Below are 18390 nucleotides of genomic sequence, written 5' to 3'. Positions count from 1 at the left end.
GCCCTAATTCCTGATGTCAGGTCCCCAGGGTATCTGTGCTCTGCCTCATTCTCAGTGAATGTATATTTTATACAGTGTGATCACACTTTGAACTAAAATAGACCATATCTAGAAATCTGCTGGTACAGCTTCCCAAGGACTAAAGAATATGAACAGTTTGAATTGTTTTTTGTGTCTGTGGCTTCTTCTTGAGTCAATTCACAATACAGAGATGTTACCCTCTAGATTTTATTTAGGAAAAAAAAGGCATCAGATCCCAAAGGCTAGCCTCCATACCGAGACTATTTTCCTAGTAAATGCAGAATATCTGCAAAGGAAAGGGGCCTAGATGCCTACTTTTCAGTCTCTCTTCAGCTCTGGCATTATTTTTTTTATTGAGGACAAGATAACTTTCAGTTCAGTCCTGTGCGTAAGCAGGCCACAAGCCAATTTCTAGTTCCCCCTACGCTTTTCAAGTGTTTATTAATCTTGAATTCAATGTAAATCCTGTAGGGAGGCTGGCAGTGGCAGATTTTCATCCTCAGTTATTTAAGATGCGGCTAAAACTTCAAAGGCAAATTGCTCTCATAAAATCACATCCTGTAAGACGTGATTTCACCAGGTTGGCAGGCCTTAGTGTTTTGAGTATCTTTTCTTCACCCCACCCTTAACCTAGGGCTGGACAGAGGTGAGATTATTCTCTTTGCTAGGTATGGGGTCAGGTCTTGAAGGAAGACTAATTCTGATGTAAATTCTTCTTGTCAGGGATTTAAAAAACAAATAGAAATAGAGCCAAGGGTGGAGAAACTGAGGCTATCTGACTGTTGCCAAGTTGCTGAGACTAATCCTCTTGGCTACTTCACTGGTCTGGTTCAACCTAAGCCCTCACTATTTTTTTTTGGATTTGAAGTCAAGGCAACACCATTGCTAAGTCAATTCCAGCATGCCAGCTCCAGAACACTGTAACCTTTAAAGACTTGGGATTCCGTGGGAAATGTTGTAGCAGCATTCCAGAGACCCACGCATCAGACACAGACGTATGCATTCTTCCCTGCAGCAGGGGGCGTTGGCCTTACTCCCTAAGTGATGTCCTCAAGAGTCCGGCGGCTGATCCTTCATAAGAGGACAGGGTCTAGAGAATGGACTTGAGGCTATGTGGAGGGGAAAGAGTAAGATGTGACAAAGTGAGAGAGTGGCATGGACATATATACACTACCAAACGTAAAATAGATAGCTAGTGGGAAGCAACCGCATAGCACAGGGAGATTAGCTCGGTGCTTTGTGACCACCTAGAGGGGTGGGATAGGGAGGGGGGAGGGAGGGAGATGCAAGAGGGAAGAGATATGGGAACATATATATATGTATAACTGATTCACTTTGTTATAAAGCAGAAACTAACACACCATTGTAAAGCAATTATACTCCAATAAAGATGTTAAAAAAAAAAAAGAGGGAGGGGATATGGGGATATATGTATGCATATAGCTGATTCACTTTGTTATAAAGCAGAAACTAACACACCATTGTAAAGCAATTACACTCCAATAAAGATGTTAAAAAAAAAAAAAAGGACAGGGTCAAACTGGCTCATCTCAACTTGAAGATCACCAGCAAAGGGCCTGGGTTTAGTCATGTAGTTGCCCAGTCACTTGGGATTGGTAAATAATCCTGGAGTAGTAGTAGTGAAAAAGGAAGCAGAAGTACTGAAAAAAAGGGGGGGGGGGGGGTCTAGAAAGGAAGTAAGACAGGTAGAAATGCATGACTTTTTCAACTTCCTGATGGAAAGATCCAAGAGAAATAAAACTCTTTCCGACTCTGAGGACCTTTCTTTGGCCATATTTGGAGGTATATAATGTCATATTGCCACTCTCAAATAAATAAATAAATGAACACATACAGATATACACACACATACATATATCACCTGTTACATCAAATTTAGTTATTATCCATCAGTATAGTACACATTTTAAATAAAGCATATGGAATTAATCTACTCTCTTTCATGAAGAACACAGGATGGGTAGGCAACATTCCATCTACTCCCCACATTTCCAACGGTCATTCCAACAGCCATTTTAAGTTAGAGAAAAGAGAGAAGCTGGGATCTCATGGCATCAGCTTCCTATGGATTACTCTCCAACTTTTTGTTTCCCTGGTTTTTGGAACCCCTTCACCATCTTCCACAGGTAAGACTCATGTTAGTGGAACCGGAGTTACATGCTTGAAACTGACATTGAAGGCTATAATTCTAAGTTGAGGCTAAATAGTAACAGTAATGCTTTGTTTGCATCTAATGTGGTGGGTTTTATAATGGCCTCCCAAACTCTTCCACCTGTTTCTCTTCCCCTTTCAATGTTCCATGGCCAGTGTGTCTCGCCCCTCTGCCTGAATATATTGGCTTCCTAACCTAATTCCTTTATATTCTCTTTGCTTTGAAACGTCTCTTTCAATTTCTTACATTTGCTCTGTACAGTTGACCCTTGAACAGCATGGAGGTTAGGGGCACTGACCACTCCCTCCAGTCAGAAAAATCCATGTATAACTTTACAGTCAGTCTCTGCATCTGAGGATTCAATCAACCACAGATCATGTAGTCCTATAGTTTGTATTTTATTGAAAAAAACCCACGTATAAGTGGACTCGCGCAGTCCAAACCTGTGTTGTTCAAGGACCAACTGTATATCCTTTACTCCAACTTTTTATCTACAACTCGTGCTGTGAAGATCATTCTGATATTAAGCACATGATAGGACTTCCCTGGTGGCGCAGTGGTTAAGAATTTGCCTGCCAATGCAGGGGACACGGGTTCGATCCCTGGTCTGGGAAGATCCCACATGCCGCGGAGCAAATAAGCCTGTGCGCCACAACTACTGAGCCCGCGCACCACAACTGCTGAAGCCCACGCGCCTAGAGCCCGTGCTCTGCAACAAGAGAAGCCACCGCAATAAGCCCGCACACCGCAATGAAGAGTAGCCCCCGCTCGCCACAACTAGAGAAAGCCCGTGCACAGCAATGAAGACCCAACGCAGCAAAAACAAAAAACAAAAAAGAACATGACAGACTTTTTTTTAAAAGAAATTCCCAAGCCACAAGTAAAATAATGATACTTTTCTTTGAGAAAAGTATGTATTATGCACTTATCTGCTTTACAAATGTGGAAACTGAAGCAGGGAAATTATAAGACTTGCTCTAGGTCATATATAAAAATTGGGACTATGTCCTCAGACTCTCAGACTAGTGCTTTAAAACTAAAGACAAAAGGGACTAAGATCAAAATGAATTTGATTGGTTTTTTGCTTTCTCTTTATTGAAGGATACAACTTGCATAGGTTTTTTTTCATTTGCAGATTTTCAAGGGCTTTGTTAAACAGAGAAGTTAACAAAAAGAAATCTGTTAGAAGTACCGCTAATGGCCTTGAGATATTACTGACTTCCCTACTCTTTCTGAAGCCCCATTGGAGGGAAATTAATTTCCAAGAGCCTTAAACTTCATTTAAATTATGCCAGAGAAGACTGCCTGGAGCATATGTTAGATCCTTAGTCTTCTTAATGGGAACTATATGCTACCTTCCATTCCTCTATCCCAAGTAGGCCTGGGTTCAATCTTGACTTGCTGCATTGGAACCTCGTGGGTCATGGGACTAGGGATGTGGCCAAGTAAGATTCTCCTCATTACTGTTGCCATGAAGACTATGGCCCTCGTAGGTTTTTTGTTTTGTTTTTGTTTTTTAAATCATTTCTGTGATTTTATAAAAGAAGCTTGCTTCTAGCCTTAGGTTCACATAGGTTCTCTGTGGAGCACACAGCTTGTATACAAAGGAAAGGCTACAGACTGGGTAAAATACTCTCTCTTGGTCAGTTGGTTAGTTGGGTCAATAAAAATTGAGATGTACTTTGTGCAGGGCTCAGTACTGACAGTTACAAAAGAATAAGAAGTCAAGCTTTTGCTAATAGTATATCTTAAAAAGATATCCATATAAGACAAAAATACAATTACAGAAAAACAGAACAAGTACAAATAACTCAGCAAAAGCCAGTACTTGAGAGCTGATGGGAAATGGGTTACAGTTGGGTGGAGTTAGTCAATGAGGACTTTCTGGAAGAGGTGAGTTTTGAAGGAAGGGAGGGGCATGGGTTTGCAAAGAAGGATGAGGAGGCCTTTCCAAGCAATAATGCATGAGAAACGGTAGAGAAGAGAGTGAGCAAGCTCTAAGGACCAAGTGGTAAACAGCTTAGCTTGCTAAGACTGGAGAATCTATGTTAAAGGGTAAGGAGAAACAAGTCGGAGAAAATGGTAAGGACAGTGCATGAAGAGCCTTAAATGGTTATATATCAAATTTGCTTTAACAGAAAAGAGGGAGCCTCAAAGGTTCTTGCATAATGAAAATAACTTTTTAAGAAGCTGAGGTACAGATGAATTAGAATAAAACAAAACTGGAGAAGTAGAAAATAGGGGAGATGCTGCAAAATTTTCCAGGAGAGAAAAAAAATGGCTGGGTCCTAATGCCAGCTCTGCCATTTATTAGCTATATGACCTTGGGCAAGTCACTAAATCTCTGTGTGCCTGTTTTCTCATCTGTCAAATGGGGATAATGGTGTCCACCTAACAGAATTGTTGAATGGATTAAATGAATTAATACATGAAAAGTGTTTAGTAAGCACTCAATACATTAGTATGCAATTATTAATTACATTATTAATATATTAGTATTATATTATTATTTTATGACCAAAAAGTGGTCATAGAAATGCATCCATGTAACAAAAGGCCCCATCTCACATCTTACTTTGAAATGATTGCAGCTTTTCAGTCTGTTCTAAAAGGTATGTAGGATTCAGAGGATAGGAGGGCAGGCCTAGTGTCCAAGACTGTGCTGATCAATATGATAGTCACTAGTCACATGGGGCTGTTGAAAACCCAAAATGTGCCTAGTCAAAATTGAGATGTGCTGTAAATTGAGATGTGCTGTAAATACACACTGGATTTCAAAGCCTTATTATAGAAAAAAAAAATCATATACATTTATTTTTTTGGCCATGCAGCTTGCGGGAACTCAGTTCCCCCACCTGGGATTGAATCCAGGCTGTGGCAGTGAAAGCCCAGAATCCTAACCACTAGGCCACCAGGGAACTCCCTCATTAAAACTTTTTTGTTGATTGCATGTTGAGATGATAATATTTTGGATATATTGGGTTAAATAAGATGTATCAGTTTCACCTTTTTCTCTTTTTTTTTGAATTTAAAGTTACTTAGCTGGCTTGCTTTATATATATATATATATATATATATATTTTAAAATAAATTTATTTTTGTCTGCATTGGGTCTTTGTTGCGGCGAGCAGGGGCTACTCTTCGTTGGGGTATGCGGGCTTCTCACTGCCGTGGCTTTTCTTGTTGTGGAACACGGGCTGTAGGTGGGTGGGCTCAGTAGTTGTGGTGCACGGGCTTAGTTGCTCCGCGGCATGTGGGATTTTCCCAGACCAGGGATCGAACCCGTGTCCCCTGCACTGGTAGGCGGACTCCCAACCACTGCGCCACCAGGCAAGTCCCTTGCATTATATTTCTATTGAACAACGGTGGTGCAGTACAACGTTCAGCACTGAGTTTTAAAAATTAAACGGTTCTACATGAGAAGGTTCTATAAAGGAATATGGGGAATTATAGATAAAATCTCCTTGTACTTGACACTTTAAAACATATATTTAAATATACACACATTTATATGTAATTAATATATATTTATATTAAAAATATATATACCTCAATTTGCGAGATACCTACAAAACTGAGGGAGCCACAGCTAATTTACCTTTAAAGAGGCCACAATTGGTAAAGGGTCTTTTATTTTATTATTATTATTTTTTTGGCCCCACCACGAGGCTTGCGTGATCTTAGTTCCCCAACCAGGGATCTAACCCAGGCCCTGGCAGTCAGAGCACAGAATCCTAACCACTGGACTGCCAGGGAATACTCAGGTCTTCTATTTTTTAAAAAAAAGCAGAAACAAAGATGAAAACAGAAAAAAGGTGAAACACATCTTACTTTTGAACATTAAATCATGAAAACAAAAATCTTCTAATTTCTGATATCACACCCTCAAAGGTCCAAATCTTATTGGTTTAAGTAACCTGAATTACTAAAGGTTTTCTGACAAAATTTTTCATATCATCCCTTGAAGTTACTACTTAAAATAACAGGAATAATTACGGCCAAAGAGCCTCCTATCAGGGTTTTCTGCTGGTCTGGAGGTAAAAATCTAGTTTGCGGTTTTGCTCTGAATTGATATTTCAACATTTTGCCCTGACTGCACTGACCAACTACATAGGCTTCTATTTCCAAAGACAGCCCGGGGGTTAGCGGGGTGGGGGCAAAGAGAGAGAGAGAGAGAGAGAGGTGTGTGTGTGTGTGTTAGCGGGGTGGGGGGAAAGAGAGAGAGGTGTGTGTGTGTGTGTGTGTGTGTTAGCGGGGTGGGGGGAAAGAGAGAGAGGTGTGTGTGTGTGTGTGTGTGTGTTAGCGGGGTGGGGGGAGAAGAGAGGTGTGTGTGTGTGTGTGTAGGGGGTGGGGGGCCCTCATGCCTTTTCTGTGCTTCTCAAACCCTTCCGGGCTTCTTCCGGCTCGCAGGCGGCCTGCTCCCCGCAGCGGCGTAGACAGGTGCAGCGCCAGCAGCCGCCTCCCACCCCCAAGGCTCGTCGGCGACCCTACATCCCGCCAAGCTGGCCGCGCCCTCGCCGCTCCGCCCCCTACCCGGCGCGCGCGCGCACACCGGCGGAGGCGCGCCCGTCCGGCGGGGCCGCGCACGCAAGCTGCTGCCGCCGCCGCCACCTCCTCCCTCCCTCCCTCCCTCCCTCCCTGCCTCCCTGCCTCCCTCCCTCCCTCCCTCCCTGCTGGCCCTCCTCCCCTTCCCTCCCCTCCGCCCCCTTCCCTGTAGGCAGCCGGCCCGGCAGCCCGCGCGTCCGCACTGCCTGCCTCCCGGCCCCTGGCGCTCGGGCTGGGTCTCTCCCCCGCCCCCAGGCTCCCCCGGTCGCTCTCCTCAGGCGGTCGCCGGCGCTCGGTGGATGTGGCTGGCAGCCGCCGCCCCCTCCCTCGCTCGCCGCCTGCTCTTCCTCGGCCCTCCGCCTCCTCCCCTCCTCCTTCTCCTCCTCAGCCGCTCCTCTCGCCGCCGCCGCCTCCACAGCCTGGGCCTCGCCGCGATGCCGGAGAAGAGGCCCTTCGAGCGGCTGCCTGCCGACGTCTGCCCCATCAATTACAGCCTTTGCCTCAAGCCCGACTTGCTGGACTTCACCTTCGAGGGCAAGCTGGAGGCATCCGCCCAGGTACGGCGACCCTCGGGCGCCAGGGGCGAGCTGCCGGGCAAGCAGTTAGGCCGCGCCCACGGGCTGGGCTGGGGGCCCGGTCGGCCGGGCGAGCGGGCGCGCGGGCCTGGGCGCTGCGGACCTGGGGCTGGGGGGGGCCGGCTCGGGGACGGGCGCGCCCCTCTGGGGCGGCCGCGGGGCGCCCGGGCGGCTGTGCTCTGCCCTGCCGGCCTGGGGCCCGGGCCGTGCTGCAGGGAGCGCCGCGGGAACCGGCCGGCCCGGCCCGTGTGCCCCTCGGGGCCAGCACACCTGTGTGGAGCCTCCCCCAGACCCCGGCCCTTCCGGGCTTGGTCGTGGTCTGGGAGAGGCTGGAGGGTGTTGGGGAGGCCAGAGGGGTCATCGGAGTCCATGCTCAGCCTCCTGACTCAGTTCTTTTCTCTCGTTCTCCCTACGCCCCATGAGGACACATTGGAAGGGGCAGTCATCTGGGACTCCGGCTGCCTCGCGTTAGCCAGGAGGGGAGATTCTAGAAGGGGGAAGAGGGTGAGAAGGAGAATGTTAATCCCGGGCAGCCTTGCTGAGTTCTCCCCGCCTGCTCCGGCCCAGGGGCTGGGTTTCTAAGATGATCCGCCCCCTCCCCCTTCTCCTTTCCCTCAAGTGACAGTGCAGCATTGACTTTGTTCTCTCCTAACCTCTAGAGAAGCTGAAGGAGGACCCCCATCTCCTCTTTTCCTTCCATCTTCCTAGCTTTGCAGCCTTCAAAGCAGGTGGATTTATTGCTACAGCGATGGTTGCTTAGCAGTACCCTCCTCTGAAAGAAGCTATTAGTTTTAGCATACCACCGGTGAAAATATTCCATTACTCTTCATTGCAGTTTTTGGTGAATCATGCTCCCCCCGCCCCTCCCCCCGCAGATTATCTAAAGTATTGTTTGATTTTGGAGATCATTAGTATTGATGCCCTACAAAGATCCAGAACAATAGACATTTGTGATACCATGTTATATGATGTGTTATGTGAAGTCTGTAATGAAAAATGGGAGCTGTTTAGTAGTTACCTTTAAAAAGAACGATGGTAAATATATTTTGTTTCATTTCTTTTCCTACTGCAGTCAGGGGGAAAAAATCAGTAGGCCTCAACCTTAAAGAATAGGGTGTATGTAGCAGCGAAATGAAAGAAATGTAGACTAGCCTAGCGTTCGAATGAATTGAAAGTTGGCAGTTGTTTTTGAAAGCCGAGTACTCAGATTGAAAATATGTCTAAAAGTGTAGAATTAAAAAGTATACTGTCAGATTTGGAGTGCTTGTATGAAAGCATGAGGGCTCTGTTGTCTGGCTGCATCAAAAGGCAAAACTTACCCCTGTGGAAGTCAGGTGATTTAAAAATTTTCCATTAAGAATATGAATCAGAATGAGTGCATCTTGGGTCTAAATTAGGATTTGAGAGGGTTATTTGGGAGACTGTTTATTTAAGCCAAGTGACTAGAGTGTTTGATATATATTGGCTGTGGGCAGATGGGAGGGATTGTAAACAGTAGTGTGTCTTGTGACTTGGCAGACCTGCGGGAAGAAGGACCTAGCAATGAATGAGTTTGCATTATGTGAAAAGACTAACATTAAAAAAAAAATCATTTGTTTCTTTACCCCAATAGTTGGTGTACCCCATAATGCATTCGTAATTTTGAGAGGTATACATATTTAGGGAAAAGTTTCAGAAAAAATATTATCAATAATAAAGATTTTCAAATGATTATTTTATTGGGAGATGACAGTTTTATTTGTGTTAGGGTATAACAACAAGCGGTGACATGCTTCTCCTTACCCCTTTTCTGCTTGCTTTTGGAAAGAAATGAGAAATAGGTGGTGGACTGGTTTGGGCCACTGAAGGAGCATGTGGTAATGTACTAGGTATTAGCAGGGACTCGTTAATTTGATACAAGGAAATCAGTGAATCTTTTTTTTTTTTTTTTTTACATTAAGTTTTCAGAGCTTTTCAGAAAATTTTTTTCAGGCAAGGTGGCAACACAAATGAAAGATGGCATGATAGAGAATTCTAACAGGTTTTATTAAAGGATGACTGGACTTTTTAATTGTATACTTTGCCACCTTTGGAAGTGTAAAGAGGAGTTAACATTAGTAAAAAGTTAACATTAGTAGTAAAAAGCATATATTGATGTTTTTGAAATCCATAGATTGGAGCAATAAGTTTAACTTGTGGCATTAGGTGGTATCTGATTATGGAAATATAAAAATGTGGACAAAATTATATCTCTAGAAGCCTAGATTGATAATCGGTATTGTGTCAGTTCCCTAACAGTTTGGAATTACATTGCACAAAGTATGCAAGTTGCTTGGTTGCTTTAGTTGCAAAATTTTATGATAAGCTCAGAGTATTTGTACAGGTTACATATTAGAAACTTAGTGGATTTTTAACCTGGTCTGGGGTGTGGACTCCTGGGGAAGATGAAAATTAGTCAATGTGCAGTGATTTAAAAGTAGTTGTCTTTTACGTAAGTGAGTGTGGTCTAATTCAGCAGGTTTTGAAAATGTGCTATCATGGGCCTAGAAAAATGGGACATTCCCTTTCCTCTCCTTTTACATTAGGATATTTGAGAGGAACAGACTTCGTAGCTATTTAAAATTCTGACTCTCTTGCTTTGTGGATAATTAATTTAAAAATAGATTACAAGTTTATGTGAGTGGCTGCAGTTCCTGGTTATGAGTGTATAGTGGTTTATACAGTAATTCTCTTATGGAAATATTTCACCTGTGCCAGAGAAATTAACTTTATCCTTCAAGGCCAGAAGTCAGGATATACTAAACAATCCCTGGCCTCCGCCAACAAAATATTCATGATGGTGATGACTAAATTGGCACGTAGAGGAGAGTTACAGATACAGGAGATTGTTTGGTAGGCTAAAACTTGGCACCTAAATGGATGTTATTGTCACCCTGTGTTATGGAATTTTCTGCCCAAATTTTGCAGATATTCTATGCAGTCATTTTAGTGGTTTTTTATTACTTAAAACAGATAAAGTTAATTAATTTGTACAGCATTGTGCTAGATCACTAAATGGTCTTAAATTAAATTTGAAAGATCGGTCATAAGGAATTGAATTTGTTCATATTTTCTATTCTGTTTCTTGAAATGTATCAATGAGGAAACACCTGAGTATAAGAAACTTTTGTATGGTAAGTTTTATCCAGTATCATCTGGCAATGAATTTTGCAGTGAATTTTCCAGATAAATGAAGCTTACCCTTTGAGGCACTCAGACTTTAAAAAATATGTAAATATTTTGATGGAAATGTTTATCTTTTTAAGCTCCATAATTCCTCATAATCTAGGTTTCTTTCTTTTTTTATTTCTTTTTTTTTTTTTTAAGAATTTCACTTTTTTATCTATTAATTAATTTATTTATTTTTGGCTGTGTTGGGTCTTCGTTTCTGTGCGAGGGCTTTCTCTAGTCGCGGCGAGCGGGGGCCACTCTTCATCGCGGTGCGCGGGCCTCTCACTATCGCGGCCTCTCTTGTTGCGGAGCACAGGCTCCAGACGCGCAGACTCAGTAGTTGTGGCACACGGGCTTAGTTGCTCCGCGGCATGTGGGATCTTCCCAGACCAGGGCTCGAACCCGTGTCCCCTTGCATTGGCAGGCAGACTCTCAACCGCTGCGCCACCAGGGAAGCCCCTTTTCTACTTTTTCTAAACACTGGACAGCCTTCTAACATGTCATTGATACTTGTAACCATAGATTACCCAAAACTGTGTACTATAATTTATTAGTTTCATATCTTTAAAGTTTTTTTGTTTGTTTTCCTTACTCTCAGGTTATTATTTGCTGCTTATTGTGCCTTGTTGCTCCCTATTGTGCAATTTCTTCCCTCTTCTGTTTTACTGAACTTGATCTGAAGAGGTCTAAGTAACCAAATAAACAAGCTTGTTTGAGCTTAAAATTTTTTTCTAAGTGAGGGTTTGATGGATTCTCTTCTGAGTGAAGGGTATGAGCTTCATTGTATGGACTTTGTATCATCTATTCTGGCTTCCATAAAGGCTTTTTTTTTTTTTTTTTAAACTTCCTGGTTCTTGATAATTGATATTGTCCAATACAACCTGGATAAATGCAGTCTTGAGTAGTAAATTATCTATGAAACTTCTCTGAACTTTGCTACATAAATGAGCCTGTTCTTACTGTAAAGTAAATCGTATTCTAATCTGTATTTGAGTCAGTGGCAAAGGACTGAGTCTTCAGATAGCTGTTTTGTTGTTAATTGAGATTAGTTCTCTAGATCTTGGAGATTCCATTTCGAACACCATACAAGTATGTAGTTCTCAGTTTATTTGGCCACTTGCAATCACTTTAAAATTTTATTTTAAATTAGGAAACACTTTAAATACAGAGAAGTAACCACCACCCAGATTTAGCAGATATTAATGTTTTGCCCCATTTGTTTTAGCGTGTACATGATGTTTTTTGGAAAATAAAATGTCACAGATACCACTAAAGTTCATTTCCATCTCTTCTCACCCTCACCCTGAGAGGGAAATTCTCTTTTTTGGTAGGTATTATTCCTATGTATAGTTTTAAAGTTTTAGGGTGTACAAAAGTAGCTACAAACAATAAATAGTAATGTTCTGTATGTTGATGTGTTATGTTTGACTTTCTGCAGCTTGCTGTTTTTAATGTCTCTTTTGTTAGAAAACTCAGCTCAATTTGTGTTTAGTAATTATTTGATCCTTATTGTCTTTAGAAATTATAGCCCTATTCCACAAAGGCAATGATTATTACAAAATTTTAATGATGAAATCGCTTTTTAGGCAAAGTGACTCAGGCTTCAGACTGACTGGTATTTGGAATTATCACACTGGAGATTTCCTTTTACTAAAATCTCAGGATTTTAGCAATCAGAAAAAAACCCTTTTGAGTCTTTCTAGTACATGTAAGGTGTGTTCCTGAGTGATTGTAGTAAAGACTTACTCAGGAAAAAAATTGTCTCAGATTGCCGCCTTCCTAGCTCTTAGGAAACTTCCATTGTAAAATTGTTACCAGTGGTCAAGCTGTCTCTTCAGTAGAACCATTACTTAGCATTTGGTTCAGTTGAAGTACAGTCTGTATGGGACTCCAAGAAGACTTAACTAACCCTGGGTTTGAATCAAAGAAAGGATACGCTAACGTTCCATTCATTAATAGCACCAACTGGAAAAGTTGAAAATAAGCTTGTTATCAACACAATTTATATGCCAGTTTTAACATTCTGCTTCTATTTTAAGTTTGGAAAGTGAAGACTTTTTTTTTTTAAAGGATTTTTAAAAAAAAATTATTTATTTATTTATTTATATTTTATTTTTGGCTGTGTTGGGTCTTCGTTGCTGCGCGTGGGCTTTCTCTAGTTGTGGTGAGCGGGGGCTACTCTTCGTGGCGGTGCGCGGGCTTCTCATTGCGGTGGCTTCTCTTGTTGCAGAGCATGGGCTCTAGGTGCGTGGGCTTCAGTAGTTGCGGCGTGTGGGCTCAGTAGTTGTGGCTTGCGGGCTCCAGAGCACAGGCTCAGTAGTTGTGGCACACAGGCTTAGTTGCTCCGCGGCATGTGGGATCTTCCCGGACCAGGGCTCGAACCCGTGTCCTCTGCATTGGCAGGAGAATTCTTAACCACTGCGCCACCAGGGAAGTCCAGTGAAGATGATAATGCTGAAATTCCTTTGATTTATTGCCTGCTTTTTTTTAAATTAAAGTATAGTTGACTTACATTATTACCTGTATTTTTGACAGTGGAACATACAGGTAGTATTCAATAACATGATGATGTTAGTGTGTAAGAAATCTTATTGAATCATTAGGTCAGTGCTCTTGTTGGGAAAGCATCAAAAAGATCAGTGTGGGGCTTCCCTGGTGGCGCAGTGGTTGAGAGTCTGCCTGCTAATGCAGGGGACACGGGTTCGAGCCCTGGTCTGGGAAGATCCCGCATGCCGCGGAGCAACTGGGCCCGTGAGCCACAACAGCTGAGCCTGCGCATCTGGAGCCTGTGCTCCGCAACAAGAGAGGCCGCAATAGTGAGAGGCCCGCGCACCGCGATGAAGAGTGGCCCCTGCTCGCCGCAACTGGAGAAAGCCCTCGCACAGAAACGAAGACCCAACACAGCCAAAATAATAATAAATAAATAAATAATTATTTAAAAAAAAAAAAAAAAAAAAAAGATCAGTGTGGTTGGTTGAGTACTTAAGCATACGCTTAAGTCCACATGGATGTTTTAAATTACATTCCTTGGTTAGTACATAGAGTATGCTGATATCCAATATAAGATATAATAATATGTGCTATATAATACAGCACATAGTTCTTAAATTTTATAGCATTTTGATTAGGTACTTTATAGACTGTTAGGTGCACATTTAGTCTTGGTCTCTGTGCATGTGGTTTTTTTTTTTTTAATTTATTTAATTAATTTATTTATTTTTGGCTGTGTTGGGTCTTCGTTGCTGCGTGCCGGCTTTCTCTAGTTGCGTCCAGCGGGGGGCTACTCTTCATTGAGGTGTGCAGGCTTCTCATTGCGGTGGCTTCTCTTGTTGAGGAGCATGGGCTCTAGGCACGCAGACTTCAGTAGTTGTGGCATGTGGGCTCAGTAGTTGTGGCTTGCGGCTCTAGAGTGCAGGCTCAGTAGTTGTGGTGCACAGGCTTAGGTGCTCCGCTGCATGTGGGATCTTCCCGGACCAGGGATCGAACCCGTGTCCCCTGTGTTGGCAGGTGGATTCTTAACCACTGTGCCACCAGGGAAGCCCTCTGTGCATGTGTCTTAATAATGTCATCTATTAAGTGATTACTATGTATCAGGCACTAAGTGGTAAAAACCCTTTCTTTGGATTATCCTGTTGTTTAAAATTCATCTCTAGGGGCTTCCCTGGTGGTCCAGTGGTTAAGACTCTATGCTTCCACTGCAGGGGGCACAGGTTTGATCCCTGGTCGGGGAAGTTCTGCATGCCGCGAGGTGCGGCCAAAAAAAAAAAAAATCTCTAATATGAGACAATGTACTGTCTGTTTTTTAAAGTTTGAGTGGAGTTCTATTATTAAGATAAGTATTTTTGTTCCTTTAATTCTCCCCTTCTACCCTTCCAGAAATGGCAATACCCTGAAAAAAAGAATTAATTGCTGTTCAATAAGCAGGTTAATTCATTAGTATAAACAGGTGGGTTTTCCCTAAACCCAGGAAGAATTGGAATGTGCTTGTAACTAGATGTTGTGCCCTGTACCTTTCCAAAGTTAACAAACACTTTCCCTCAAAATGGTACAATAGTAGTGAGATAAATGTCATTTGGCATATGTAGTGTAGTACAGGTATCTTGACATGGTAGATTAACTGCTTGGCTACCATTAAATTCATTGTAGATGTTGATGGATGAAAATAGAATTGCCTAGGTAAAGATTAAGACATGTAACTAGGGACTTCCCTGGTGGTCCAGTGGTTAAGACTCCATGTTCCCAATGCAGGGGTCCTGGGTTCGATCCCTGGTCAGGGAACTAGATCCCGTGTGCCACAACTAAGACCCGGCGCAGCCAAATAAATAAATAAATATTAAAAAGAAAAAACAACAAACATGTAACTAAGCCACTGTTATTAATAATTTTGTTGGCATAAACATCAAACTCTGGAAGGTTTTTATTCATTTTACCCTTTGGAGCACACCCCAGTGCTTCATTTCTGTGTTTCTGAAAATTTTTTTAAAAGTCAGTTTGTGAATAGGCAAAGCATTGTTTTTTTCTTTTTGTTCAAACATAGTGCTGTAAACAGCCAGTTGGGATGTAAAAGTTTTAGTGCTGTTTAGGTATGTTCTGGTGAAGTAAACAGTGTGAAGGAATATTACCACTTACAAAAAAACCCAAAAAAACCAAAAACCAAAAATACTGTTCACTAAATGGCATTTTTGTTTAGAAACAGGAAGATTTATGAGAAGAATTTTTTTTTTTTTAAAATAAGCCAGAATAGTTTCACTTAATGTGTTAGAGATTTTGACAGTCTGTTACAGGCTTAAGAACATACTATCTATAACTTAGGTCAGGTAATTTTAGTTTAATGTTAATCATGTTTATGTATTGGTTATTAATAAAATAATTACTCTTAGGTATAGCTTTTTCATACAGATTTTATATTACTCTGTGTCCTTACCTAGTTCTGTGGTCTGTTCAGTGACACTCAAGGCACTGTTGGGTTTTGTTTGGTCTATACAGTGTTTTAGAAAATTTTGAATTAGTTGTCATCAAATAGAAATTGGGAGATTGCACATGAAATCTGAATTTGTGGCTTTCTTTAATTGGAAGATCTGTCAACACTGAGTCTGTTTTTTATTGTATATAGCAATAATTGGTTAGCTCCAAGAAATGTCTACTTCCCCCTTCCTTTACACATAGCTTTCCTTTATGCATAGCCTTCACCTGGCCTACTGTACTCATCTGTTTCGTTGGCCTCTGTAGGCATTTGTGATTTAAGACATCTGTATTTTTGTTATTTTAGACTTAGACCATTCAAATGTCTGAAAATGAATTTGAGATTTTGTGTAATGCAACAGTTATAGAAAAACAAGGTTACAACCAAGTGGAAAATGAGCAAGGGTTATGAATGAGCAAGTAGGAGAGGAAAAACTTAAGGGTCAAAAAAGAAAGAAAGAGAGGGAGGGAGGGAAGCAGGGGTGGGGAGGCAGAGGAAGAGAGACAGAGAAAGAAAGAAAGAAAGAAAGAAAAGAGGTAACTAATATTACTAGTAATCAGAGAAATTCTAATTAAAACAATAATGGAATACCATTTTTTAAAATAAATTTACTTATTATTTATTTTTGGCTGCATTGGGTCTTTGTTGCTGTGCGCAGGCTTTCTCTAGTTGTGGCGAGCGGGGGGCTACTCTTCGTTGCTGTGCGCGGGCTTCTCATTGCGGTGGCTTCTCTTGTTGCAGAGCACAGCTCTAGGGCGCTCGGTCTTCAGTAGTTGTGGCACACGGTCTTAGTTGCTCCATGGCATGTGGGATCTTCCTGGACCAGGGGTTGAACCTGTGTCCCCTGCATTGGCAGGCGGATTCTTAACCACTGCGCCACCACGGAAGTCCCTGGTATACCATTTAATACCCACTAGATTGTCGAAAAATTTTTAAGTTTTTTGGAGGTTGCTGAAACTGGGATTTCTTTATTCTTTGCTTATCGGAGCGTGCATTGAAACTACTCTGGAGGATAATTTTAGCAATTCTTGGTAAAGAAAATGGGTGCACAAGAAAACATGGGCCAAGATGTTTATTATAGTACTCTTTTACATAACAAAAAAGTGGAAATAACTTAACTTCCTTCAGGAAGGAAATGGATAAATAACTGTGGTTTATTTATAGAATGGAATACTACTATGCAGAAGTAAAATTAATGAGTTAGGTTTACATCTATCAGCATTTACCTATCTCAGAAACAATGTTAAATGAAAAAAACAGGTTGCAAAAGGTTATACACACTTTTGATACCATTTGTGTAAGATTAAAAACATTGTTTGCTGATCTTTATATATGTAACAAAAGTACTAAACATACATGAGAAAGATATACATTAGCCTTAGGATAGTGGTTATCTCTAGGGAATGAGGAAGAGAGGAAGGGGCTTTCATTATATCTGTATTTTATTTTTTGGATCTAAATCAAGTAAGACAAAGTCTTAAAAGTTTATTTAATCTTGGTGGTGAGTCATTAGTGTCTGTTATATTCAAAATGTTTCTTTGGGAAAACAATTTAGAGAGTGTTTTATGAAGTTCTGACATAGTTTATGATACCAGATTTCTTCCTCTATCCTTACAAAAAGAGGGGACCCTCATGATGGTTTTGATGTGCAGGTTGAAACACATGATTAATTGCAACATATAAGAAATGTTTCCTAATTAAAATTTTTTTGAAATTAAAAAATTTAATTAAGAAGTTGTTTTAAATCAAGATTTAAGTAGAAAAAAATGGCTTTTATTTAGCTCATTGGTCAGATCTTTGAATTCTGTGAAATACCTAAGTATTTATTATTGCTTTTAATATAATCCAGATATTATAATATAATCTATTTAGAACTAGTCATTAATTTCTACCATTGATGCATATATATTTAGTGTTGGTTTAAGTGATGTATGGCAAGGGTCCCCAACCCCCGGGCCTCGGACTGCTACCAGTCCGGCCTGTTAGGAACCAGGCTGTACAACAGGAGGTGAGCAGCGGATGAGGGAGCGAAGCTTCATCTGCTGCTCCCCATCGCTCCCATTACCGCCTGAAACCTGCCCGCCTGCCCCCCAACGCCCCCGCCCCGCCCCCGCCATCCATAGAAAAATTGTCTTCCACGAAACCGGTCCCTGGTGCCAAAAGGGTGGGAACCACTGATGTATGGGTTTTTAAAAATTGCCTATGACATATTTTAGGACGAGATGAAGATGTACGTATTATTAACCTAGGCTATTTCTGACATTGCCGATTTTTTTTTTTTTCCACCTTAGGTGAGGCAGGCAACCAATCAGATTGTGATGAATTGTGCTGATATTGACATTATTACAGCTTCATATGTACCAGAAGGAGATGAAGGTAAGCGCTGTTTTCCCTTTTAATTTGCTGTCTCTGTTTATGTATAATATGTACTTGTATGTGCTTTTGTGTGTGTGTATACATAATATATACACTTGCAAATTAAGATATTAATGTTTGTTACTTTTGAAATAGGAAAATTCTTTAGATGTTCATAGGAGATATTTGAGTAATGTAAGATAAAGGAAATGTAACAATTTAAATTCTACTTCAAACATTAACTTATTTTGTGACCCTAGGCAGATCACATTTCATGAGTGTAAAATAAATATAATACCAATCATATAAAGCTGAAGAGTTATTTAAAAATTAAGTACTTTGAACATGAAAAGTTTCTCAAGCAGGCTTAGTTCATATGGGGTTTTCTTAAAGTTTTTTTTTTTTTCTCTTGAAAAATAGATTAAAATTGAGATAGTGTTACTCATAATTGGGAGAAAAATATTTGCTTTATGAGATCAAATGTGAAGGTTAGAAACTAGATGATGGAGTTAATTACAGGGGAAGAATATGTTTAAAAGAAACATGGTATAGAATGTGAGGGAACTCAG

At 41.3% G+C, this 18390-nt stretch overlaps 1 protein-coding gene across 1 annotated transcript in view; it reads left to right on the top strand.

Annotated features, from left to right (window-relative positions):
- The first annotated feature begins 6898 nt into the window (after positions 1-6898).
- Positions 6899-18390, top strand: part of NPEPPS (aminopeptidase puromycin sensitive) — a 103656-nt gene continuing 92164 nt past the window's right edge. Inside the window, exons 1-2 of the mRNA XM_036836644.1 lie at positions 6899-7296; positions 17758-17842. Coding sequence (XP_036692539.1) covers positions 7039-7296; positions 17758-17842 — 343 coding nt within the window. The 5' untranslated portion in view covers positions 6899-7038. The remainder of the gene's footprint in view (positions 7297-17757; positions 17843-18390) is intronic.

The sequence above is a fragment of the Balaenoptera musculus genome, chromosome 20, assembly GCF_009873245.2.
Source record: "Balaenoptera musculus isolate JJ_BM4_2016_0621 chromosome 20, mBalMus1.pri.v3, whole genome shotgun sequence".
NCBI classification, from domain to species: Eukaryota; Metazoa; Chordata; class Mammalia; order Artiodactyla; family Balaenopteridae; genus Balaenoptera; species Balaenoptera musculus.
Note: the sequence above shows the minus strand (reverse complement) of the source record. Positions and strands in the feature narration are given on the sequence as shown.